Source organism: Phycodurus eques, chromosome 9 (genome assembly GCF_024500275.1).
Source record: "Phycodurus eques isolate BA_2022a chromosome 9, UOR_Pequ_1.1, whole genome shotgun sequence".
NCBI classification, from domain to species: Eukaryota; Metazoa; Chordata; class Actinopteri; order Syngnathiformes; family Syngnathidae; genus Phycodurus; species Phycodurus eques.
This window is the reverse complement of record NC_084533.1, coordinates 14,528,804-14,555,442: the sequence shown is the minus strand read 5'-3', so window position 1 is coordinate 14,555,442 and position 26,639 is coordinate 14,528,804. Positions and strand designations below refer to the sequence as shown.

The 26,639-nt window shown below is 39.8% G+C and overlaps 1 protein-coding gene across 2 annotated transcripts in view; it reads left to right on the top strand.

Annotated features, from left to right (window-relative positions):
- LOC133407941 (neuroligin-3-like) overlaps positions 1-26,639 on the top strand; it is a 186,886-nt gene that overhangs the window by 48,735 nt on the left and 111,512 nt on the right. The window contains exons 4-5 of one of the 2 annotated variants that reach the window (XM_061686304.1): positions 9,501-9,560; positions 19,531-19,680. In XM_061686304.1, the coding sequence (XP_061542288.1) occupies positions 9,501-9,560; positions 19,531-19,680 (210 nt within the window). The remainder of the gene's footprint in view (positions 1-9,500; positions 9,561-19,530; positions 19,681-26,639) is intronic. The other variant, XM_061686303.1, reaches the window with a different exon arrangement.

Here is a 26,639-nt window from a genome sequence, read left to right as displayed (position 1 = left end):
ATGGAATGCTTTGGCACTAAAAAGTGTTAGGGCTGAGAAAAGTGATCAGTCACCTGCCATGAATCAGCCAGCCTTTTTATGTGATTGAGTTTGACATTTTGGAGACATGAAGCTGTCATTAAGTGTTCCGGGTACTAAATATATGCATAGTAATAGTACAAAAAAAGGAAAGCAATTAATGCAAAATTGTGTTAGTATGAGTATCTCTCAGTATTCATCCAAGATGGAGGCAAAAACAAAGGATCTGCATATGAGTCACTGATTTGCACACTAATACCCAGTTGGGATTTTTGGTTTTGACACTAAAAACCTTTTCTAATGAATTAATTAATGCACTGATCCCAACATTAATGCGGACTGAATGATGAGGAAATGAAAGACCAGTGTGTCACGCTTTGTAAGCGGAAGGAGTGGCACTAACTCAGCGCTTATCTCATTGAACCAACTCCAATTATTCGCATGTTGCTGGTGAGTTGAAGGGTGCAGAAATTCGGGCACCGGTTCTCAGAAAATTAACATTGTCGATCAAATTGGAATCCTGCCAGCTCGAGACAACAAATTTGAAATTGCTTTTTGCTCTTAGTGAAGGGAGTTTTATAGTGTAAGCTAGGCTTGCAATTGCTTCGATTTGGAAGGACAGGCTTTATCTTTAAAATAATTTCACTTTGACATAAGATTTTCTCAGAATCGCACCCTATTGCTCTAATTCTCTGGGGGCAGAATTCTGGTGTTAAATTGGGTATTCTTTCTGTCTTGTGTTCCATCTGTTTGTAAAATATTACTTTACTCCAGGTCTCTCTCACTGTGAGTATAAAAACTGTTCCTAGAGTTATTCACAACAGTACCTCTGAGTAAGAGCTTCTGAGAGCCACTCTGGGATCATCCTTCCCAAAATTCAGTTTCCACAATTAGTCTGTTTGAGAAAAAGACAGTGAAATCGGTGTTACATTTGCCTCTATTTTGGGACATCCGAGAATCATTCCTATAAAGGCTGAAGACTGCCGTAACAGAGCCAGGTGCCGGGACTGAACAATCCCATGCAAAGGTTTGCAAACCAGTCAATTAAAAAGAAACTTTGGGCACTTTACAGTCCTACTAGATGGGAGGCTAGAGAGGAAAAAATACTGTGAAATACAGTAAGGTGATAAAGTATTGGACCCCTTCTCAAATGCTTATATTTTTGCATAATTTGCTGACTTCAATGTTTAAGATCATCAAATAAATTTAAATATCAGACAAATGTAACCCAAGTGAACTTAAAATGCTGTTTTTAAATTTCATTTATTACTCTTCAGTTAACTGGCCCTGTGAAAAATTAATGGCCCCCTAAGCCTGATAACCGGCCCAATCCCCACATGCTACCAGATCATGTCTGATCTCAGAAGCTAAGCAGGGTCGGTCCTGGTTAGTACTTGGGTGGGAAACCGCTTAGGAATACCAGGTGTTGGAGTTGGGCACTAGTCAAATCACCTGCTCCTGTAAAGAAAAAAAAAAAAAAATACAGATTACAGAAAGCGCAATTGTGACCGAATGTGCCTCCTGCCATTGAGAGTTCTAACTAAGCCTAATAACTGGGCCCAACCAGTTATCCTCAGCAGCTACAACTAAAGTCAAGTGTTTTCTATAACTGGCAGTGAGTTTTTCACATCTCTGTGGAGATATTTTCGCCCACTCTTCCGTGTGGAATTGTTGGAATTCAGCAAAAAACCAATGACCTTTTTAAGGTGCAATGCATTTAAATCGGATTCAAGTCTGAACTTTTAACTAGTCCAATCCAAAACCATTTTGTTTTTAAAGCCATTTAGTAGTTGAGTTGCTGGTGTGTTTTGGAATGTTATCCTGCTGTAGAACGCAAGTGTGCTTCAGCTTGAGGTCACAAACTGATGGCTGAACATTCTCCTTCAGGATTTTCTGTTAAAGAGCAGAATTCATGGTTCCGTTAATCAGAGCAAGTTGTCCTGATCCTGAAGGTTCTCCAAGTTGTACGGCTGTGTTTTGAGCAAATTCCCAGAAAGCATTGACTACATGAAAAAGATTGATTATCTGATGTGATTCCAATGCCACAAAAATAAGTAAAGATCACTTCCCAGTGAGAATCGATTGGAATTTCTTACCCTAATGCCTCAGGGAAAAATGCTTTTATTGAGAGGGTACAGCAAAATCTCCATGAGAAATGTCAGACAATGAAGAGAAATTAACGACACTAATCGGCTGCTGCTGCACACAAAACCAGGAAAACTACATATTGTCTGGTATCAACAGAAAGCTTGCAGTTCTCTGCACCTGTGGATTTAAGTCAAATCTACGTCATTACACCTTTTAACCAACAAGAGGCCGTAATACAGTCCCTTGTGATGTAAACAAAACTTCCTTGTTGCTAAACGCCGCTTCTGATCTTTAAACAGACATACACTATATTGCCAAAAATATTCACTCACCTGCCTTGACTCACGTATGATCTTTAGTGACAACATGCCCTTCTTAATCAATAGAGTTTAATATGGTCCACCGTTTATAGCTATAACTGCTTTAAGTCTTCTGAAAAGGCCTTCCACAAGGTTCACGAGTGTGTGTAGGGATTTTTTTCACCATTCTTCCGGAAACACATTTGTGAGGTCACAGTGATGTTGGACGAGAAGGCCTGACTCTCAGTCTGCACTCTAATTCATCCCAAAGCACAAAGTAAGGTCCATATAGACATGGATGAGAGAGTCTGGTGTGGATGACCTTGACTGGCCTTACACCAACCTGACACCAACCTGATAGAACACCTTTGGGATGAATTAGAGCACAGACTGAGAGCCAGGCCTTCTCATCTAACATCAGTGTGTGACCTCACAAATGCACTTCTGGAAGAATGGTAAAAAAAAATCCCATAAACAGACTCATAAACCTTGTGGACAGCCTTCCCAGAAGAGTTGAAGCTGTTATAGCTGCAAAAGGTGGACCGATGTCATATTGAACCCTATGGTTTAGGAATGGGATGTCACTTAAGTTCATATGTGAGTGAAGGCAGGTGAGCGAATATTTTTGGTAATATAGTGTATCTTCACCAAATGTTACCCGATTACCACAATCCATACATCATTGGAAAGCATTTTAATGCCTTCTCAGAAAATGTATATAACTCAAAACACGGCCGTGCGACTTCAAATGAGTTTTGTGTTGGAGGGTCACCTATATACATACAATGTATGTACTGTATATTTTTATTTATATTCATGTCAGTTTTAAAGACCACTCAATGTAGCGGTTATACGTCAGTTTTTCTCTCTTACACGTCATAACTAATTCAAAATAACCACTGAGAGGTGTTATGACACCAACAGTTTTGTAAGCTGTGATTGATCATAGTGATGTAACATTATTCCAGTGTGGTACCTGTGCTTTCTCTCGTACTCAGAAGCCTGTGGTGTTAACATGTTTTTTCCATTATCCACCACTAGAGAGACAGCAAGATTTTCTTTTCTTTTTTCTTTTTTTAAAAAACAAAACAAAACAGCTTTTTATTGTTTTTTTACTTCATTTTTCTGAGAGCCGCTGCTGCACAGTGTGAATTTTTGGCCGTCCTTTATGGCAGGATTACAGTCTCCTTAACCTTTCAGCTGCATTCTCCATCATTCGCTCTTGTGTGTCCCTTCCAAGCTGTTCTTTAACCTCTCCTCTGAGAGACAGATTGAGAGGGACAGAGAGGAGGAAGAGAGAGCAAGATCACAGACAGGAGGAGATACAGATCCGGCTTCTCTAGAAGAGGAAAATGGCCACGTGAGGATTGGAGACTGAATATAACGGCTTCAAATTGTCAAGCCTGCAACATTTCACATTTTCACAAAGTGCCGTTCCACATTCTGACCTTTCTGATATTTAACTCCGAGGCTCATCAATTGTCACGGAACCTTTTCCCTTTGCAAAGGAAAGGCAGTTACCATTCAGCCCTTCCCCTATGTATTGAAGAATTGTGGATTCATTTAATAAATCTCATATATGAGTGTATGAATGAATTAGTGCATGGTGTGGTTTCTTAATGACAAACCTCCAAGCCAAACTCCTTTTTTTTTTTGTCTTTGATTGCGCACTGATAAAAAGTAGCACTTTGCTCCACTTAATGTAACCAACAAGTCAGTTTTGGGTTATTTGATCAGATGAATGTGACAGGATTCCATTTTCCTTGTCCATGACCAGTACTAGCTATTCTAGATGGAGTCTTGGAAGCCTAATTCATTTTTTGAGTATGCCAAACTATTTCACCTCCTTTGAGTTTCAACTTTGAAGCTCAAATATAGTCTTGTCCCCAGAGTCGCTCCATATTTGGGCTTCATATTAAACTGTAGGTCTATATTTGACACATACAGGCTCACCCACCCCATGATTTATCGTGACAGAGCTACCCTGTCGACACCTGCCATCCAATCCATGCCTGTCTGAAGCACTCATACTCAATATGCTCACTGTTATTTACCCGTGTCAAATCTAGAGGAAGCCAGAATAACAGCAATGTGCCATAAAGAAGACTGAAAGCAAGTTGTTTAGCGTGCTAGCTGTTATTTTTCTATAATAAATGCCCAGATTCCCAAAATGCAAGATCTAAAATAATGTAGTGACTAGTACTTCCTGCTAAAGGAAACCATGAATTACATCTCCCATCAAAGCAAAAACATAGACTTTATTGTCTCAAAAAAATTATGTCAAAATTGCCAATGCAATTCCTGGAGCTGTAAAATCAGATTTCAGGTTTTTTATAATTTGTTAATAGCTCTTCTGTGTTTCTGTCTAAATCTTTTACCCGCCCACACAGTCATTTTAAACATCTTAATGTACAACCAACAGTTCATGGATGACCTCCGCTAAGAGGCTCTTTACTGTGTATCCGGCTATAGGTGTTTGTACAGTTGTTATATATACAATATATACATGTATATTAGTGGTGCAACAATACATGTATCTGTATCGAAACATTCGATACAGTGGTCACGGTTTGGTACGCACTAAATGACGATACATCATTTTATATTTGCTGTATAAACCTCTGACGATGAGGAGCTGTGCTAAGCTACTCCGCGTTACGCCTTCGTTGAGAGCAGATCCACTATGCTGCTTCTCACATGTTCATTCCGACCAAGGAAGGATGTATTCGGAAATTCACCCTGACGCCCTAACTCTACTCTCAGAGTGCGCGGTCCCGAGTGTAACAGAGCAGCCCTGGAGTAAATTTCCAAACGCACTCCAAGCAGCTGAGACAGAAGCTAATGTGCTGTTGCAACATGGCCATAGACCGTCCAGAAATCACCATCTTTTAAATCTGGTGTTTGGAACTGCTTTGGTTTGATTGTTAAGTATGCCCTAGCTGGCCAGCGTGTCGTAGACAAAACTGTCACAAGATGCTTGTCTACATCAGTGGAAATGCAACAAACATGACATCAAATTTACGCCGGCATCACCCCAATGAGAAAATAAGTGCCAGACAAAAACAAGGAGCACACGTCCCACTTATTTGGACACCATGAGTCAAAGAGGGAAAAAGAAATTGATCGTGCGATTGCTATTTTTATTGCTAGACAAGACCAGGTTTTATATCATGCTGCATGGACACTTGAGCCCCGTTATAAGAAATTTGCGAAACTTGTTGTTGCTCGGACCTCAGGCGACTGGATGTCAAGAGCTACGCAGAGTTACTTGACTTAACTCATTTAGTTCCAGAGACATATTAATACATTTTCACAAACCCATCTACTTAGTGCCAAAGTCGTATTAACACGTTTTCCGTGTTTTTAAATTTTCTTTACAAAATAAATTGTAATAGAGGGTTTGGCGCAGCGTCACAATATTTACCATAGGCTTGGGAAGGATTTTAGTATGGTAAATCGACCCTAGATGGGAGCTGTTGCTTTGATCAGAGCTTTGTCAGAGGAAGACGACATTCGTTGAGGGCCCATGTGGGCGTGGTGGGGAGTTGTAGGACCGTGGTTGAGAGAGAGAGACGGTGATCGACAGTTAAAGCGAAAAATCGTGGATAAATACAGACAGCTTACTCTAAAACAGAATTTTGCTAACCCCATCATCATCCTCTTCCCAAAAAACGGGAAAGGGATGACGCTACAACAATAAAGGGCGTGTAACTCTGGTTGCGTCGAGCGTTCGAAGGCCCCCGGTGAGATTGCGACCATATCACGGTCCACTTCCCCCGAAACGTTGGCTGGCGACGGCTATTCGGATTTGGATTACAATGAGCCTGATCCAGATTCGTCCTTAACTGGGACCAGCAGGGCGTTCTCCCCTGAGCCCCCAGAAAGTCACGGAAGAGGTAAGAACTTGCTAACTTCAAAGCTAACATCCATAGCTTGAGCGATTACTCCATTTACCATTTTTAAAATGCAACGTGCATAAATAAGCACGACAATTTGTCCTACGATACTACACGTTTCAAATTATGCATCCTGTAGACAAAAAACGTGGTGCATCGGTAGCTACTGTAGATGAATTGGATAGATTTTTTTAATTGTCGTTCTTTTATTTATAGACAGTGATTATTTATAGATAGTGATTTGTGTAATGTAGAATTTTTTCCCCCTTTCCTCATCGCACTGTAGCACCAACATAAATATTTTGTGGTAATTGTACATATTTCTAGAAATTGCAGTTGGTGCATACAGCAGCAGATGCACTCCTACAAGAAAGTATTTTTCTCCACTTCATACTGCAGCAATAATATATTTGTTTTATATGCTAATTGTTTATTTTTGTATCATTTACAGGAAATGCATCAAGCAGTGGTGGGGCTGTTCATGGCTTGTTGTTTGCTGACTGAGAACCCACTAAACTCACACACGCACGCACCCACCCACACATGCACACGCACACAGACACACGCACGCACACACGTGCGCACACACACACACAGCTGTACATATTTCAAAGTTCATTCATCATCAATTTAAAGATGCATGTGCTATATTTGTGAATAAACTTATTTTGCAATCAAAATACCCTTTTTTGTGTTATTTATGTTGTAATATAGTAGTGAAGCATTGTTTAGATATTTGAGGTGTCATAAAAGCAAAAAAAATGCTTGGAATGCATCGTTTCACAAAACGCTATTTTTCTTAGAAACAGGTATTTTCAAGAAACTTACCCTTGAACTGCTGTTTACTAGAGAACGGAAAAAGGTAGAAATAGTTTTTTTCCTGATGAAAGAAGTTCTTGTCTATGTTGCTATAGTTAGTTAGTTAGTTAGTGCTGTAGGCTTTCAAAAATCAGTCAAAATTTTAAAAAAATGGCTGGCACCTGGCTCTCCCATTTTCTGAAAAACGGCTAGCATTAAGTGAGTTAATTATGGCACAGTATTACCTCCAATGTGTTGTGATTTTACATAGAGAAATACATTTCCCATCACCTTTAAGTTCGTCCCGAAGACATTTTTTTTTTGTATTTCTTTGGCTTCTGAGCTGCATTGTAGTGTCGGAAAAAATAAGTTTGGGCACATTTCCCAGAAAACTAATAGTGCTGAAACAAACTGCCAACAGTTTATACATTTGTGAGCCCTATTTTGGTATTGAGAGATAAGCATCAGACCTACGTCAGCAACCAGAGGATAAGCAATGCTAGCATGCAGCTAGCCACCCCACATAAAAACTTATAATTCCTGCACAGTTTACCTGATTTGGATGTATATACCCTCAAAATAAAGCTAAAAGTCTGCCGTTAAAGCTTGTTCGTTTCAACCATGGCTTTTCTGAACCGTTCCACCCCTATATATATATATATATATATATATATAGAGAGAGAGAGAGAGAGAGAGAGAGAGAGAGAGAGCGAGAGAGAGAGAGAGAGAGAGAGCACGAGAGAGAGAATTTTTAGTTGGTCATTTGAAAAGTAGTTCACAAGCCATGACAAAGGGTTTGGCCACTCATGCCTTCGTACATTCCATATTAAAGCATTACATGAATTACGTCCAAATTCTCTAACAGGAAACTTGTTCTTTCTCACTGTGGCACTTCATTCCATCATTGAATTGCTACGAGTATGTTAATAACTGTTGTTATTGGTTTTTTTTTTGACAGAGCAACAGTTTTAAATTAACCTTACAAGTGATTTATGTTGGCCTCGTGATTGACTCTTCCACTGATTGACTGACAGCAATTTGCTATCCACAGGCCCTACTGTTTGCAGTCAAACAGATATGCACGGGAAACAGCTAAACTAAGTGTACAGCTGAGAACAAAAAAAAAAATTAAAATAGACCTGAGCACTGCAAGATTACATGATGTTCAGGTGCCCTGGAGGGTTTGCACTTTTATGCAGCACAATGACAACATCACATTACTTACTGGGCAGGGTGCAGAGACAAATTGTTCACGTTGGTGTGTGTAGGTGATACTCACAATCTTGTGTTTTATTCAAATGTAATCTCTCTGGAAGCTGAAATCCTTGCTCTTGCTTTGGCCTTGTAGTTTAAAACCTGATCTCTTGAGCATGTTCGTGTTAATTAGCATGTCATTAGCCAGTTAGCCCATTGTCTGCTGGCTTTTTTTTCTCCTTCTCTAAAGTCTCGTTAACAGCGAATGTTGAGAATTGGTACAAGGTGCATTTCTGAAGCAAATGTAAATCCCCTAAAGTATCATTTCGAAGCACTCAACCCTTTTTCAAAACATTTAAACACTGGAAACTAAACAAACGAACTCTGATTCTAAGGAGGAACTAATTTAGAATCCAGTCTTCTTCATTTTTACAATTACTCCACTTTCTGGAGCTTGTTGATGCTTTTAAAGTTGGTTAATTATATTCCTGGAAATGTATTATGATTCTTAAGTGTATGAATATGTATTCTCCGACTTTGTATTATTTGTGAATTCTGTAGTAGTGACAAATACCATTATTTTCTTATTAATGTTAATATTATTATTAATATTATACCATGTTAAGAAGGAGTAGCAGTACCAGTCTGGGGGAAAAAAACAAAAAAACGTGAAAGGTTTCAAGAAGAAAGTTATTTTTTTCTCATGATGAAATACTGTTGATACTAATGATGTTTAGGGGACAATAATTTTTTGGGTCACGTGAAACAATCCTTTACATTCGTCTCATAATATAACTTATTTATTCTTGTAAAATAAAAAACTTTACTATCCAAAGATAGTAAATATATGACAGTTTTTTAAAATGATTTTTTATTAGATTGATTTTCTCAAAATAAATTGTGTATCTTCTCACTAGATAATGAATTAATTTCTCCAAAACCTTTTTCTCCTAATATTGCAACTTTTTCTCATTCCTCATTTTTGTATGATATATTACTTTTTTTCCCCCCTCTATGGTCCTAATACTCCTTTGTACTAAATGTGAATGAATAATGTCAATTTTATGTTTGTTATGTGATCTCAACTGCTGCTGTGGTATTTTCATTGAAGACAAATGCAATGAAATAATCCACACTATTCTTAGTGCTGTTGCTTTTTTTGAAATTGCTTGTTCCTCTCTATGTCTCTGCCTGCTTCACCAAACAGGGGCCCATGCAAAAAAACAGGGTGAGGATTTATCGGATAACGACGGTGATGAAGACGAAGGTATTTTCATGGTGAACAAAGATGATGCATGGTTATTCCAAAAATTTTATTTTTTTCTTCATGTATCATTTTCTCCTTATAATGAATCACTGTCACACTGCAATATTTATTTATTGATTTATTCATTCATTCTTATTGTATTTCGAATGAATGAATGTGATCAGCATCTAAATTGAACCAGCGTTATCGCAAAAGAGTCAGATGAGATCAGGTGGCAACCAAGATAAAAGTCCCGCTTAACCCTTTTGAATGTCTGGTGTTGACAAGGTGTTTTTACAAGCGTACAGGTGGCGGTAAGAGTCCCCTGTGGAGGTATGTCCAGCCACAGCATTTGTGGCAAAAATGGCCAAGAGGAAGCGAGGCAGCGGTATCATATCAGCCTATTCAGCAGGTCTGCCAGCAGATTTAGATGAGGAGAGGCAGTTCATGAGGACCGCTGGAGAGGATTAGAGGCGAGCGGTGTTAAAAATGGAATATTGCTGCTCAGCAATCGTATTGTTCACTTTCCATATTTATCTTGGGATATTCCAGGCTCAGGCTGGATCTCCTGGTGAGATTAGAATGAGAGAAGATTCATGTGCTGCAACAGAAATGTCTTAAGTCTTGAAATCTTAAGCAAACCCTTGATATCTTGCCGCCTTTGCCTCCTTTAAGCCACACCAGGCCAGGTGATGCAAGCATGGTGTTGAGTATCGAGATAAAGCACTGTCAAGGATTGCATTTTTATAAAATATGTTGACACATTCTGTGAGAAGAGACTACTGGAAAGTCAGCTCATATAGGGGGAAGACACTATTGTTTGGTATTTGACTTCTCATTGATGCCGCGCTTCCTTCAAATTGCTGAAATTGGTTGGATCTTAAAAAGGCCATTGAGAAGAATTGTTTCCAGATGTTGACTTGTTTTCTCATCTCTCCAAAAAGCCTGATATATAACTTGATCACAGAATAGGAAGTGTTATGGCAAATTCCTTCAAGCCCAGGGTGAGCTCTTGCAACTTAAGGCAAGTTCCTTCCAGTCTGCAGCTTTGCATCCCTTCAAGGGAGGCCACATGCGTCTGCCTGGAGTCCCATGGAAAATGCTGACGAGGGTCGATCTGTTTGTCTGGCACGTCTCAACAGGCGTGTTCAGCTTGTTTGGTCTCTAAGCTGTGCAAAACTAGCCTGAGTGATATTGTGACACGTCTATTCGTTACCAAGCGGAACTAAAGCTATTTACAGAACAGCGTTGTAGAAAGCACAGTACCACACCAATGGATTCTCTGCCGCAGTGCTCTAGCTAATGCCTGTGTTGGCCATCAATCCTTTAACATGATCGAGAAGATTTTCATTGTTCTGGTAAATATGTGCTTTTGAAGCATCAGCCTGTGACAGAAAGACGGAAAGAAGAAGTGTTCCGGGACTTCCCTGTTCCTCTGTTATTCGCCCCCAAAGTATTGCCTCTTGAAAAGGGCACCATTCACTGAAGGATGGATGAGAATACAAGGCAAAACAAAAATTCCTCCCAAGTTGCCTCGCATTTTATTCTAGCGTACTATTACTGCGGGTAATAGTAATCCCCTTCTGGTGAATGCACTGCATATGTCACTGATGAAAATCGAATGTTAGTTTTAATGTTAAAGGGCAAGTAGAATAAGAACACACAGAGAACTCCCACTCACTCACTCCTTGGTGTTTCATCTCCCATCCACATTCTCATTCATTGTGCAGAGCTGCTGTATTCTATGGCTGCTCAGCACCTCCATCGCTCTGCCTCTGCATTACTATGCTGCCTCACTTGGCTGACTGTCTATCTGGGGATAATTTCCTCCCTCCCACTACCTTTGAGCTGTCCTCCCCCATTTTACAAGCCCCAAGACATGAACTTCAGATTTAGTCTTTTTTCTTTTTTTTTCTTTTTTTTAAATTGCAACAAAAAGAGCTTTCTCTGAAAACATACGTTTATTAGTATGTATTTACAACAACACCTAACACAACAGAATAACGGTGGCTGTGTCTATAATGTTCACTTTCGTCCAAATATTAAATAAAAATATCCCTTACCTGCTATTTGAATATAAAAACATATAAACTGATTTCTCCCTTGTTCAGTGCCACACCCTTTCACACTTTATTAACTATCGGTACAGGCATTTCTTTTAAAGTAATATTCTAAATGGGCATGAGAGCGTTCCCCATTTCACCAGTTCACCAGCATAAATAACAATAAGCCCTACAGTATAATTAATAAAATGTGCGTAAAATTTATGTGGGGCAAATCCAGAAAGTGAGGACGAGAGGAAGATTTCACCTAGCACCTCCACTATACATTGCTTTTTCTTTTACCATTGTTGTTCACTTTGACTTATATTACTGTGCAGCCAGCCTCCTTAGAGAGGCAGGCGGTGTGGCTAATTTGCATAAGAGGCCCATGCCTCATGCCAGAGAGGCATACTATTAATATTATTGTAGATTTAGCTATATTGTACTGAGCAGCCAGCACACAACTGTGTATACCACTATTTGCGTTACGACTACATTGCAATAAGTTCATCATATATTGCTGAGGTAGCATCATAAATGACGAAAAAGAAAAACACACCTAAAACCTTTCTCACATAGTGAACTTCATATTTTTCCCAAAAATGTTGATCAGTGTTCATCAGAGTGCAGAGATCAACAGAGATCACTCAACAGAGCGCAGAGCCTGTGAAAATGCACACAAACGGCCAAAAGCATAGCCTCTTCTACAGGTTAATGCAAAGGAAGGGCAACGGTAAAATTACCTGTTCATATACTGTACATCTTTCTGTCTGTCAGACTGTCCCTGAGGCTTCCCCTCTGAACGTCTGTTTTTCTTCTTCATGTCTTTCGGAGTGACAGTCAACCCAGTGGCACCGCCATAGTCTATTCAAATTCATCCTAGAACTCCCTGCGGCAACATGAGTGTGTAGGCCAAGTCGCCGTGATTTACGTTGTCCCACAATAGAGACCCAATTTTCCAGAGGCTGTTATTACACTGTAAATAGGCCGGTGCAAGCTTCCAGTCACCTAACTGCTGTTGTTTGATAAAAGTGGCGATGGAACTAGAGGAAACGAGGCTAAACATGGCTTTTGTGGACCAAGGTGCTCCCACTAATGAAAAGTAAAATGTGTGTCAGTTCGCCTGCCCGCTGTTTGGCTGCAGCTCCATTCAGGAAGGAGGCCTCCTGCGAGAATGTACACCCCAAACCATCAAATAAGTAAAGCAGGCACTAGAAAGTATAACCAATGCTTGCTTCCAAGCACCGACGAGGATAGGCACACAAACACAGTGCCAGGCAGCAGAGCCGAGACCCACCTCCCTAGGTATTACCATTAATTCCATTGCACGAGGATAAATGGATGCCCATTTAGCAAAGCCCCCAGCTCATCTCGGGGTGCCCGGGTGGGGAATGTTGAATCGACTTGGGGAGCAATTTGCACACCATTCCCTCCATCCCATTCTTTCTGATGTGACGCAGTAAGTATTCACAAGAAGATATTTTTAACTCACTACTAGTACTTGCATAGTATAACATAGTTGTTAACCTCTGAAAAATTAGGTCATTATATATATACTTTTACTGTTGAACTGTCAGTAGACACTAGACACCGACATTGTTCTAAGAATACTAAATACCTCTTACTTGAGGTTTGTCAATTCACTTGAACCAAAAAAGGAAAGAAAATCATAACTCGCAATCGTCGATTGTCATGTAATTAAAACATGCTGGTCAGCTTGCGTTTATAATCAACAAGTTGTCAAGTTGTTTTGCTTTCATGGGTTGTGCATCCAGTGACCCTCACTCTGAAATCCATTCTGTGGTTCGAAAAGTGCTTCATGAAATGGCACCCTGTGTGGACGCACATATAGCGCATACCAGAAACGGCCACTGAATACATTATTGTATGTGTATGTAAATATTAAAACTAACAACTGATGCCAAAATAATTTCTATCACCGATTCCAGATACAAGTTGTATTATTTATTATGTTACATGTTTTAACCACTCCTTAGATCATTCGATTGTAGTCCATTAGTGCTCGACGCCGTCTACATTACATACAAATGAGACTAATTTTGGAAAAATCACTGAAGGGCTCAAACAGGTTCAATAATGGTCTGGTTGAGTTGATAGGTTGACTCACCACAGGCACTGGCAGCCCACGCTATCTTTTTCTCTTGCCCTTTTGAAGTGTGAAGAAATAATTGGTGAAGAACAAGCATGTAAGACATAAAATCAGTCAATCCTAAACATGACCATTTGAATAATTTCATTGAAAAAGTTAAAAGGTTGGGTGATACCACTAGAGTTAATGCACATAAAAATAGTGTGTGCCAAACTCCACACCCAGTAAGCTTTTTACACCACAGTCCTGTCTACCGGATTTGGTGGCTCCCTATCCAATTTGGCCCCAATGCAAGTGGACTGAAAGTGAAAATGAAAAGTTAAAATCAATTTGTTAATCTGTCAGAGAATGTAATGGCTTTATTTAATACAGCAGAGTTTCAACTACATCATGAAATGTGTTGTTTTGGCCACTTGTATGTTTTGAAAATGGTTTTATAGTTGGTTTTCTTAAATGTATAGATACCTAGAAACCTTTTGAAAAATGTAAGTGTTTTGTGCATTTCTGCTGCTCAAAAATGCCAAGAATCAAAATCGTCCTTTGCACATGCACATCAAGGTTTCATGGAAAACAGTTATGGAGTTTTGGTGTCAAGCTCGCTAACTGATTACCAGTAGCAACTCTCGCACAGCATCCTTCCTGTTTGTTGATTATAACTTCGTTTGTTTTTATAATTGTACAGCTTTGAGGTTTGCATTGATGATAGAAACACATTCTCATTTCATTCTGGGGGCAAACATCTGTCTTTGTGTGTTAGGGAACCTAGGGTCCCCTCAAGTTATTTTTCTCAGCTGTCATCTATCTTTGGCTATCCTCTCTTTTCTATGCAGCACACCACACACTCCCTCTTGCCAACCTCACATTTAGACCACAAACCACCAGCCAAGCAGGAAGTCACCTTCACCCAAAGGTCATTGCTGCCATTACTCGTGCAGTGGGGATGCAAAGATTCATAGAGGAGGCACTCACTTTCACACTTCTTTCATGCAGGAGCTGCCATGCCAAGATTTTATTTTATTTTTTAATATACACCTGTGTTAGTCATGGAAATGTCAAGAGAACACCCAAACCAAAACTGGAAGGTAAAACAATGGATGCCAGCCTCTGAAAGTCAACTGGCGTCTCACTATTTTTTAAATCGTTTGTGTTACAGCCTTTTCCTTCATGTTAGCATTTTTCCCTTCAAGACCGAGTCACACACTCACACGCACACAAAAACATATGCACACACTCACACACAGAGTAACTCATTTGATGTGGATGAAAGGGAATGAAAGCAGATATTCGGTGACATTCCAAATATTGTCAGTGACTTGTAGCAGCTGTATAATTTGGTGTAATTACACAAAATGTTTTGCAAGCAGCTCCACAGCAAAGAAGAAAATATGCTGGCACTTTTAAATATGAAAACAGCCAGTAATGGACTTGTCATGACTAAAGTGTGAACCTTGGCCTGACAAGAACATTACAGTAGGATGCGTGTCATGTCCTGCCACATCAGGACATTGTCACACATCGCAACCCCCGCCACTGCCCCCACTCCACCTCCACCCCACCACAGACCTCATTGCGAGCCACTGACAGCCACCACGTTGCACCAAGTGTAGAATGCCAGCCGCTCTTATCTCCGCTTGCCTCTGTCCTGTGCCACAGTGTCAAGGCCTGTTTTTAATGTCAGATATCTAACTGATTTCAGTGAAGATGGATAGTGTCAAAGCACAAAGGCACAGATTGAGGGGCACATGGAGAAAGAGAGGGGCTAAATGACTGGGTTTCTCTTACAGAAGTAGAATATATTGACTAGGCTCAGGACTGGAGAATAGGGCCTGCCAGCAGCCCAATCAATCCACTACTCACTTGAAAGGTTCTGCTCCCATATGTCCTGTTAAAAGACGTGCTTTGCTATATTTTTGGAACTTGTCAGCGGAAGTGTTGACTACCACTTTTTCTCATCTCAGAGCAGAATCTAACAAATGTTTAGTAGGATTTCATATACAATAAAATACAATGCTCTGTACTGTGCAATAGCCGTAACAGAACAGCCGTAAGCGCATAGAATTCAACATTCAACTAATGTTTCTCTAAAATCCTCTGAGAAGCACACAGCTTTAGTTTAAAATACCAGCATGCATAACGTCATTTTAGACTAGACTTTACACCAATCTAATCGGTCTGATCGGTATCGGCCAATATTTAGCATTTTATGCTGATCGACTGATCGGCTTTAATGTCATAATTCGCCGATCAATGACGTTATTGATACAGTTATTAAAAAAAAAAAACATGTCATAGGTGTGAGACAGACAAGACGTCTGAGACAGACAACACAGATCAGACTACAAGACACATTTGCTCTTTCACGATTGCACTATGTCAGACTACTGCAATAAAATCATGTATTCCAATACCACCGCATCCCGTTTTTTACGATCATTGGGCTTTATCTTGGCAACTCAAATGCGACCGGATACACTCGTTACCGTGGCGACGACAAGAAGAGTGGATCGCGCCAACTGTATTATAACAACAAAATGGGGATAAACGTGTGTTGGTGGTCACCGGTGCTCAGGAGAGGACGTTCGTTTAAGGCTTGCTTGAGGTATCCCATACTTTTAATACGATACGGCTTGCAAGCAGGCAACAAAACGTTATGTCGCCTAGCAAGCTAGTGCTAGCACTAACGGTTGTGTGTAAACATGGCGCCGTTCTGTCGAATCATGCTCTAAAGCTTCGGTGTGGGTGAAGTAATTTAATGACAATAATTTAATTACAGTAAGTTAGCACCCATTATTTCTGTCATGTTGTACTGTTGGTTTGACCTGACTGATTAGAATACACGATCTGACTAGAGCAGTGATTTCCAACCTTTATTGAACATATTTTACAATTGAAAAATCTCACGGCACACCAACAAACAACATATCACAAAAAGTGCATACATTAATTACTGTATGTACTTCCTGCCATCTAATAGAAGACCATTAATTTGTTCTGTCTCTCACTATGCCTCACTGGCATAAATAGAGGAACAAATATACATTATTTATTGTAAATATAATTGTTTGAGCAATTAAGTACAAAAGTATATACAGTAAATTAACAGGTCACTTAAATAGACACATTGCTCCATCTTGTGATCGGATCGGTGATCGGTTATCGTTTTTTTTAACTCGCTGATTGGTGATCTGCCCCAAAAATCCTGATCGTGTAAAGACTATTTTAGAACTCAGAATAACGTGCAAGACAGCATTTTTTTTGTGTGGCATTTATGCTACACTTCAAGGCTATTGAGATAAGAATAATGTTAGAAGAGAAGCAGTGAAATATAATAATGTATAATAAGTTCTCTTGGTTAAGGTAGAGTGTTGTAGTTTATTAGAAGTTGATAACCTATTTTTACACTTGTGTGAGAAGTAAAAAAACATGAGGTTTGTGTTTGACACAAATCACCCTCCTATTCTGTCTTTGTCATTCAGTGTTAAAAGTTAACCGTTTTATTTTTCACGTTTTATATTTGTTATCAACAGCGGTTCACTTTTTTCCACGAGCATAATCGTGAAGAATAATAAAATACGTATTTTTTCTTTTTTAATCACAAGTAAAAAGAAATGTCTTCCTGTAATATACATTAAACACATAACAATTTGAAATGATGGAAAATAATAGTGTCTTCGTGACTAAATATAGTATTTTGGGCACAGCATGTTTTTGGAGTGCGTCACTGTCAGGGTTTGTCGATATAATATAGAGCTTTACTTACTATTCTCATTACATCTCAATGTGCAGCAGACTAGTATACCGTCGATATTGGTATTTATCTAAAATAAGTTGTAAATGTGGTCAAAGGGTTTCAGAGTGAAAGTGCGTTTTTGTCTGTGAGGAAAGTGTCAGTCAAATAATTTTTGATTCGTCTCGTCAGTTATTGCAAAAACAGCATGTCTTGTACAAAAATTCATAATTTTGTCTTTTTTAAAATGTTTTATTATTTAAATTATTTTCAATTGTGCATGCAGTTGTATTCCCACTGTACTGATATGTGCATTAATGAACTCTCCTTTTCTTTTCCAGCACCGGACACAGTGCACCCATGAAAATGTTTGATGTTATCTTGTTTTCTTGAGTTTTTTTTAAGGAGGGGGTCAATTACGTGTTGATTTGTTTGCCTTGACATCGATGAAAGAGTCAGGTCACAGTGTTCTGACTTTAGATCCCTATACCAATTATCAAACCCTATCTCAATTGTTAATAATATCCACTCACATCCAAATAATGTTGCTACTCAAATATGGAAATTCCATAAAATATTCAACGACAGTATTTGGCACAATTGGGTAAGCGAGTTGTTTATACATCTGTATGACTCTTCCCACATTAGATCAAATACAAAAATAGCTCTCAACAAATAGACCTAAGTGTATTATGTCACACTCCAAAAAGGGAATGAACTGTTGTCATGGTGACATGATGTGAATCAACAAAAAAAAGTGACTGATGACATTGACGTGACTAATTTATTTTCTTTTGTTTTTTTATTTTTTATTTTTTATTTCTGCCCCTTGTTCCTGCCTCATCTCCTATGTGTCTGTGGTACATCTATTTCTTTGTCTCTGTTTTCCCTTTGACTGTACCTCCCACATTGCCTTTACATCACACATCCTCTCCTCCTGTTGTTTAAAGACACGTGTACACAGAGAGGTGTCAGCTGTAAATCATATTTCACTGTTGTCCTTCCAGATACCTGTCCAATAAAGGCACAGCAAATTAAAAGTCAGCATTATATTATTATATATGCTATGCACATACGTTTGCATCGCTCTTAAACGTGTATCAACAAAATAGTGCTGTTCAGGATGTGGTAGAACTTTTAGAGTTTTCGCAGTCACTATAGCAACCGGGATACCATTTTATAAGGCCAGTTCAATCCAAACCCCTTGGTGTGTATTTTTCTTCTCAATTTTCTTTAGTTTTCTGAACTTTACCCTTTTTTAGTCACTCTGTTGCTTTCTTCATCACTTTTTTCCCTTTGCACCCCTTTTCATTCGCACCACTCTCAGAGTGTGAAGGGGTGGGGAGAAGTTGCGGGAAAGAGATGGCAGGAAGGCAGGAGGCAGACAGGGGCGAATCTGTGATTGAAAATGATACAAAGTGAGGGAGGGTGTGTGGCGGGGGGGCTGCAGGAGTGTAAATGAGAGAGACTTTTTGTCTTGTCTCCCCACTGCTCACTAATTCAGAAGACTATTCCTCAGACAGAGGCTTTTTTCTTCCCTTTACAGCAGTAAATGTGCCTTATCTGGCCGAAGTGTGAGTCCAGCTGGCCATCCATCTCTGGTTTGGGAGTACAATAAATAGCCCACAATGTCCTGCAACTCTGTGCAAACAAGTTAGTTAGCGCACACTGGCCCGTACTGGGGGGAAAAAAGAAAGGTGCATTGTGTAATTAGCGAGTGCTTTTTCCGATCACCGTCGAGTCAAATTAGCCCCTCTCAGTGAGGGAATAGGTCAGAGTAGCTTCCCTACTTGCCCATATTTAGGAAGTCTGTGTGCTTCCTGGAAAGCCAAACACAAGTTTAATAGTTTGTTTTCTTAGAGGTCAATTACACGTCGTTTGCAGCTGAGATGGCAATTTCTATAACAGAATCAATCTCAATATAATGAGTTGACATTCGGATGCTGGAGAAGCAATCGGATGATGCTTCCTTGCCCGTTAGAGCCGGTATCTGGGAGGTTACGGTCACTTTGTTTGTCGACCATCAAGCCTATGTGAATGTGGACTGAGTCGCCGTCAGCATCAATGGGCGAGCATCCAATGTGAATGTGGTAACGCTGGCCACTCTTGCAGACATACGAGACACCGGGGCCAAGCCTGTGATGGTCTACATCCACGGGGGATCCTACATGGAGGGGACGGGCAACATGATTGATGGCAGCGTCCTGGCGAGCTACGGGAATGTCATCGTTATCACCCTCAACTACCGTGTTGGAGTTCTTGGTAAGTTGTTTTTTTTTTCGGCATTTTCCAGCCACATTGCTTACGTTAAAGGATCTTTTTCTGGAGTAACTCTGGAGTTTGCTTGCTGGGTTACCATGATTTGTCATGTAAAGACAAGGGAAAATGATGCACTGGAAAGATGCAAAAACATAATAATCTGATGCTTGTGTATTATTGATCAGAGCATTCACTCATGCAGTGCCTAGGGCATGTTTATGACTCAACTGCAGAAGGAACCAGGTTTCTATTAGAGTTGAGGCCACTACATGAGGAAATATGGAATGTTGTGTCTTTCTTGTGCTGAAATAAAATAGATTTTTGCCAGTATATAAGATGTCGAGAAAAATATGAAATTTCGTCTGAGTTGAGTTTGGTTGCAAATTGATTCACACAGCTATATCATTCAGAAGTGTGAATGTGTTTGTACCTGACTGTCTGTAAGTGTGTTTGTGCGTGTGCGTGTGTTCATGAGGGTGGGGAGGGGAGTGGAGAGTATCTGAAAAAGTGAATAGAAAATGGAGTTTGTTACCACACTAACCAAGCTTTTTACCTACAGTATTTCATCCATCATCTAACCATCATGAATATAATTTCCTTAATATTTTTTAACACTATTGAGACTACTTTATTATTTTTTTAATTAATAGAATTTACACCATCAATTTGAAGCGATATAGGATCTTTGTCCTCATTGTATATTTTATGTGCGGCGTTCATTATTGATATGGCAACAAATTGGAGCATATTGTTTCCCTTCATAAACAAAGCTCAGCTTTTGGATTTAAACAAACCACTGCAGAATTTGCACAAGAGTGGGAATTGTTGCATAAATAAACATTAGTCACAGAGTCCACATAGTGCCTCAGCAATGTTATTTACCTTGTGATATTTACCAGGTTTTAGTAACATGAGCTCATATTATCCCCTGTGAATTCAGTTCATGTGATTCCAGTCGGGCGGCACGGTGGCCGACTGGTGAGAGCGTCAGCCTCAGTTCTGAGGAGCGGGGTTTGAATCCCGGCCCCGCCTGTGTGGAGTTTGCATGTCCTCCCCGTGCCTGCGTGGGGTTTCTCCGGGCACTCCGGTTTCCTCCCACATCCCAAAAACATGCATGAATTGGAGACTCTAAATTGCCCGTAAGTGTGAATGTGTGTGCAAATGGTTGTCTGTTTATGTGTGCCCTGCGATTGGCTGGCAACCAGTTCAGGGTGTACCCCGCCTCCTGCCCAATGATAGCTGGGATAGGCTCCAGCACGCCCGTGACCCTAGTGAGGAGAAGCGGCTCAGAAAATGGATGGATGGATGATTCCAATCGCTAAATTATTGATTGGAGTAAATCTGTGACTGCTTTCAATGCTACTTGAGATGTTTTTGTATTTTTGTATAAAACTCAAAACTATTGAGTGTCATTCGTTAATTACCCTACATAAATGGTTGACTTTGATTGGCATTTTGAGATATTTAATATATATTATTGTGGTTTTAGTTGTCAGTGGGAGGCATTTTCATCCATCCATCCATTTCCTACACCGCTTATCCTCACTAGAGTCACGGGCATGCTGGAGCCTATCCCAGCTAACTGCGGGCAGGAAGCGGGGTACACCCTGAGCTGGTTGCCAGCTAATCACAGGGCACATATAAACAAACAACCATTTGCACTTTAGAGACAATTTAGAGTCTTCAATTAACCTACAGTGCATGTTTTTGGGATGTGGGAGGTAATCGGAGTACCCGGGGAAATTCCACAGAGGCACGGGGAGAACATGCAAACTTCACACAGGCGAGGCCGGATTTGAACCCGGGTCCTCAGAACTGTGAGGCGGATGTGCTAACCACTCGCCCGATGTGCTAACCACTCGCCCAATGTGCTGCCGGGAGGCATTTCTACACAGAATATTAAAAATACATCCCAGTATGATGTAGCACAGTCCTATACCCTTGCAAAGTCTCTCTGACAAACCAAAATTTATCACGTAAGTAATAATAAATACCTCTAGCTAAAAATACAAGTAGCAAGCAGAAAGTACCTCAATGTAATGGAGTAAAGGTAGCATTTCCTCTTCACAAAAATACGTAAGTATAAGTAAAATGTGTGTTGCAATGAAACCACCCTGACAAGTCTAATTGATCCAGAAATGTACTTCATATAATGCAGTTGATGTAGGTTGTTACTACCCACCTCTGGTAATCAGACTTGGGAGGGTGGTAAAGTGGACCTGTCGATTCCTGGTTCAACGTGCTACATCCAACCACTGGTTTAAGGCTCAGCATCTAAGGCTAATAGACGTTAGGCGCGTTCATGCTCACATTACATTTATGGCCCTTCAATTATGAGTCAGATGTTGCTACTCTCATCGCCACATTTTGCTAAATGTCATTCTACATGCATGCACACACACCCTGCAAACAGTCATGTCAGTGCTCTAAACATGCGCATCCTCATGCACGTGCATACAAACACACAGATTACGCAACATGAAAAGAAAATCAATACATGCACACATGTGCTTGGCTCACATGCACAAACACACAGAGTTGATCTCTTGGTGAGCTCCTTCTGAGAAATGAGCAGAGAAGAAGTGATGCGTGTGCTTGGGTGATAATATAGCATGGTCCGATAATCTCCCCATGGTGCAGCTTTAACTGTTATTACCGACACACTCATACGGCACAAATAAATCCAAGGCCAGAGAGAAATCTCAGCCGTCTGGAACACCATTGCTCCAAAAGTGTGACCTATCATTGCCCCAATATAATATGTCACAATTGTTTTTTTAGCTAGTTTTCACATACTGAAGGACAGAGGTGACACTCTGTGCTTAAAGACCCTGTACATTTTTTCAATACATGATATATGTTTGAAGATGATTGCTGAAAGCATGTTCCAAGACTAAGAACTATATAGTACTGAATAGTTTAGATGTAGCATTCAACTCTTTTTCACCATTTCATTTGTCCTGATTTTTTGGGGGGCGTGGCTATAATAAAGGCTAAAAATGTTAGCTAATAACAGAAAAAGCAAGACTTACTTCAATGTATTTTTTTAAATATATTTTTGAACGCTAGAAGCTGTTGGTTTTAAGATGCCTAACGGCACAAGACTCGACACACTCGCCACAAATCATTCTCGGCATGACAATGTCTGAAGATTCTCTCAAGCAGTGATTCTCAAAGTGTGGTATGGGCACTAGAGGTGGCAAATAAAATTTATAATTTACTTGCTGCATTAGCGGAAGCAATTCAATGTAAATACACAAACAAACAAATAAATAAATAAAGATTCTGAAAAGTTCTTTGAATTAAGCTGCTTAAATGGACAAAGGAATAATTAGACAAGATAATGAGTTTAAAGTAAAAGCAGAGAAGGCAACTCGAACCATATTTTCTGACACTATCTCTCCAATGCTATCTGTGTGCAATCGGATTCTGGCATTAATAATGCAATAAACACCTTTGAAGTACACCCAACAGTCTGAATATTTAACTCAGACTCCAGAAACAAAAGGCTCTCACTAACAAATCTGTACTAAAATTTCTTTCAATGTGTGAATCAAAAAAACAAAACAAAACCAAACAAAAAAACATTTTCTCCAGCTTATTGCAACAAATTGACTCCAAAACCTTTCTAAATGTCAGTGATTAATGTTATATTCATGTTTCACTTGTTTTATTTGAGTTACACCATTTCTGCAGTTATTGTTTCCCCCAGCTTTTCGATGTTACTCCTAATGGATCAAAATTATTGAGAGATGCTGCTCAGTGTATTATGAAATATAGAGCCCTTATTTTGTTTCCCAAAGACAAGCTACAGTGCATATAATCTATTTTTCAGCATTGTTTTTGCACTTTTGTGATTATGCAGTCAATAGACAAACTGCATGAGTTGTTTAAATTCTGTTCTGACTGTGATGTTTTTAAAGACGCTGCCACTCTTGTTCCAATTAATGACGAGTCCACAAAGTTACTATCGTCCTCCTGCAGCTTGAAGCTCTGTGCTGCTGAAACGGTAATTATTGCTTCAAAGAGAACACCACAATTCTCCTGAATCCCCATTTAGAAACTTTCACATCTCAACCTCTCAATGTGAAGACGATTGAACTTCTCAGAGTTAATCGTTAATCACTTGTTGAACCACCGCGGGATGATTAGCACGCAGTGAGCTCTGAGTTGGGTCAGTCACTTCAGGTCAAAAACGCAAGAGGAGAGCTTGTATGTTAGAGTAACACTGTTTGGATCGCTGCTCATTGAGCTGCATGTGTGTGGAACAAACAGTATGGAACTGTTGTAGCTACATTCCCCTAAAAAAAAAAAGTTGGATCCGAGAGGCCAATACCTTTGTTTTTGCTGAAGACTGAAAATATTTGGTGATGACGTCAAAAGATAAAAATTAGACAATAGATTAACATTTCAGGTATTTACATCTGGATTTTGGCAGTACAACTTAGAAGAGGCACCTTTTGTTTTTAGAATCAGAATCAGAATCCTCGTTATTTGCCATGTCAAAAACACACAGGGAATTTGTCTCCGGTAGTTGGAGCCGCTCTAGTACGACAATAGACAGCCATTTTGACAGAAAATACTTGTGAGACATAAAAACATAAAAACACATTACGGAGAGTCACTTTGCAATAAAAAAGTTACCGGTAATGTGTTAATGCTGATACAATTACAGTTGTACAAATGATACAGAGTCCTCTAGCTTTAATTTAATAAGAAGAGGGAAGAAGCTGTTGGAATGTCTGCTTTTTTTTTTTTTTAGCTCGCATTGATCAATAGCGCCTACATGAGGGAAGAAGCTGGAAGAGATGGTGACCAGGATGTTGATGGTCCAAGAGGATTTTTCATGCTCTTGTCTTAGTTCTGGCGAACAAAAGTGTGTCTTAACTTTGTTAAAATGAATGACCAGTTGCCTCAGAGCAACACTTGGAATAAGATTATATTGTGCAAAGGAGGCTTTCACGATGTGTACCGTCTGACGCGCTGCGAGCATCAGCCTACATCGCGAGGAGCTTCAGTCAACTGGGTGAGTAAAACAATAAAATACGCCTATTGAGACAGCTAACAAGGTAAATGGTTGCTTGCACTATTGCACTGATGGTTTTTAGCATTTATTTTAGTCTTCAAACCAACGTAAGCACCGAAGTCAAAAAATAATAATAATACAAACAAAGCTTAACATTGGGATAAAACTTCACCGTAGCAACTTTACATCACAATGAATTGGGACAAAATTCAATCATCTGTTTTATGCCAGTTTGTACGCCTGATCTTTTCCACATACAGTGGGTACGGGAAGTATTCAGACACCCTTAAAATTGTCACTCTTTTTTATATTTCAGCCATTTGCTAAAATCATTTAAGTTCATTTTGTCCCACATTAATGTACACACAGCACCCCATATTGACAGAAAAAAATGGAATTGTTGAAATCTTTGCAGATTTATTAAAAAAGAAAAACTGAAATATCACACAGCCATAAGTATTTAGCCCCTTTGCTCAGTATTTAGGAGAAGCACCCTTTTGAGCTAATACAGCCATGAGTCTTTTTGGGAATGATGCAACAAGTTTTTCACACCTGGATTTGGGGATCTGCCATTCCTCCTTGCAGATCCTCTCCAGTTCTGTCAGGTTGGATGGTGAACGTTGGTGGTCAGCCATTTTCAGGTCTTTTCAGAGATGCTCAAATGGGTTTAAGTCAGGGCTCTGTCAAAAACAGTCACAGAGTTGTTCTGAAGCCACTCCTTCGTTATTTTAGCTGTGTGCTTAGGGTCATTGTCTTGTTGGAAGGTGCGCCTTTGGCCCAGTCTGAGGTTCTAAGCACTCTGGAGAAGGTTTTCGTCCAGGATATCCCTGTACTTGGCCACATTCATCTTTTCTTCGATTGCAACCAGTCTCCCTGTCCCTGCAGCTGAAAAACACACCCACAGCATGATGCTACCACCACCATGCTTCACTGTTGAGACTGTTCTGGACAGGTGCCTGGTTTTCTCCACACATGCCACTTAGAATTAAGGCCAACAATTTGTATCTTGGTCTCATCAGACCAGAGAATCTTATTTCTCACCATCTTGGAGTCCTTCAGGTGTTTTTTAGCAATCTCCATGCGGGTTTCATGTGTCTTGCACTTAGGAGAGGCTTCAGTCGAGATACTCTGCCATAAAGCCCCGACTGGTGGAGGGCTGAAGTAATGGTTGACTTTCTAGAACTTTCTCGTATCTCCCGACTGCATCTCTGTAGCTCAGCCACAGGGATCTTTGGGTTCTTCTTTACCTCTCTCACCAAGGCTCTTCTCCCCCAATTGCTCAGTTTGGCCTGACAGCCAACTCTAGGAAGATTCTGGTCTTGTGTTTAAGGACTGTGGAGGCCACTGTGCTCTTACGAATCTAAAGTGCAGCATAATTTTTTTTGTAACCTTGGCTAGATCTGTGCCTTGCCACAATTCTGTCTCTGAGCTCTTCAGGCAGTTCCTTTGACCTCATGATTCCTATTTGTTCTGACATGCACTGTGAGCCTGTAAGGTCTTATATAGACAGGTGTGTGGCTTTCCTAATCAAGTCCAATCTTTATAATCAAACACAGCTGGACTCCAATGAAGGTGTAGAACCATTTTAAGAATGATCAGAAGAAATGGACAGCACCTGAGTTATATATACTAGTGTCACAGCAAAGAGTCTGAATACTTATGGCTGTGTGATATTTCAGTTTTTCTTTTTTAATAAATCTGCAAAAATGTCAACAATCTCGTTTTTTTTCTGTCAATATGGGGTGCTGTGTGTACATTAATGAGGGAAAAAAAATTACTTAAATGATTTTACCAAATGGCTGCAATATTACAAATAATGAAAATTTTAAGGGGGTCTAAAAACTATCCATAACCACTGTAGTTTGCATTGGCTTCATCCCAAATGGAGCACACCATCTGGTGTTGTTAGGTTATTAGTTTATAGGTTTTTGATAAC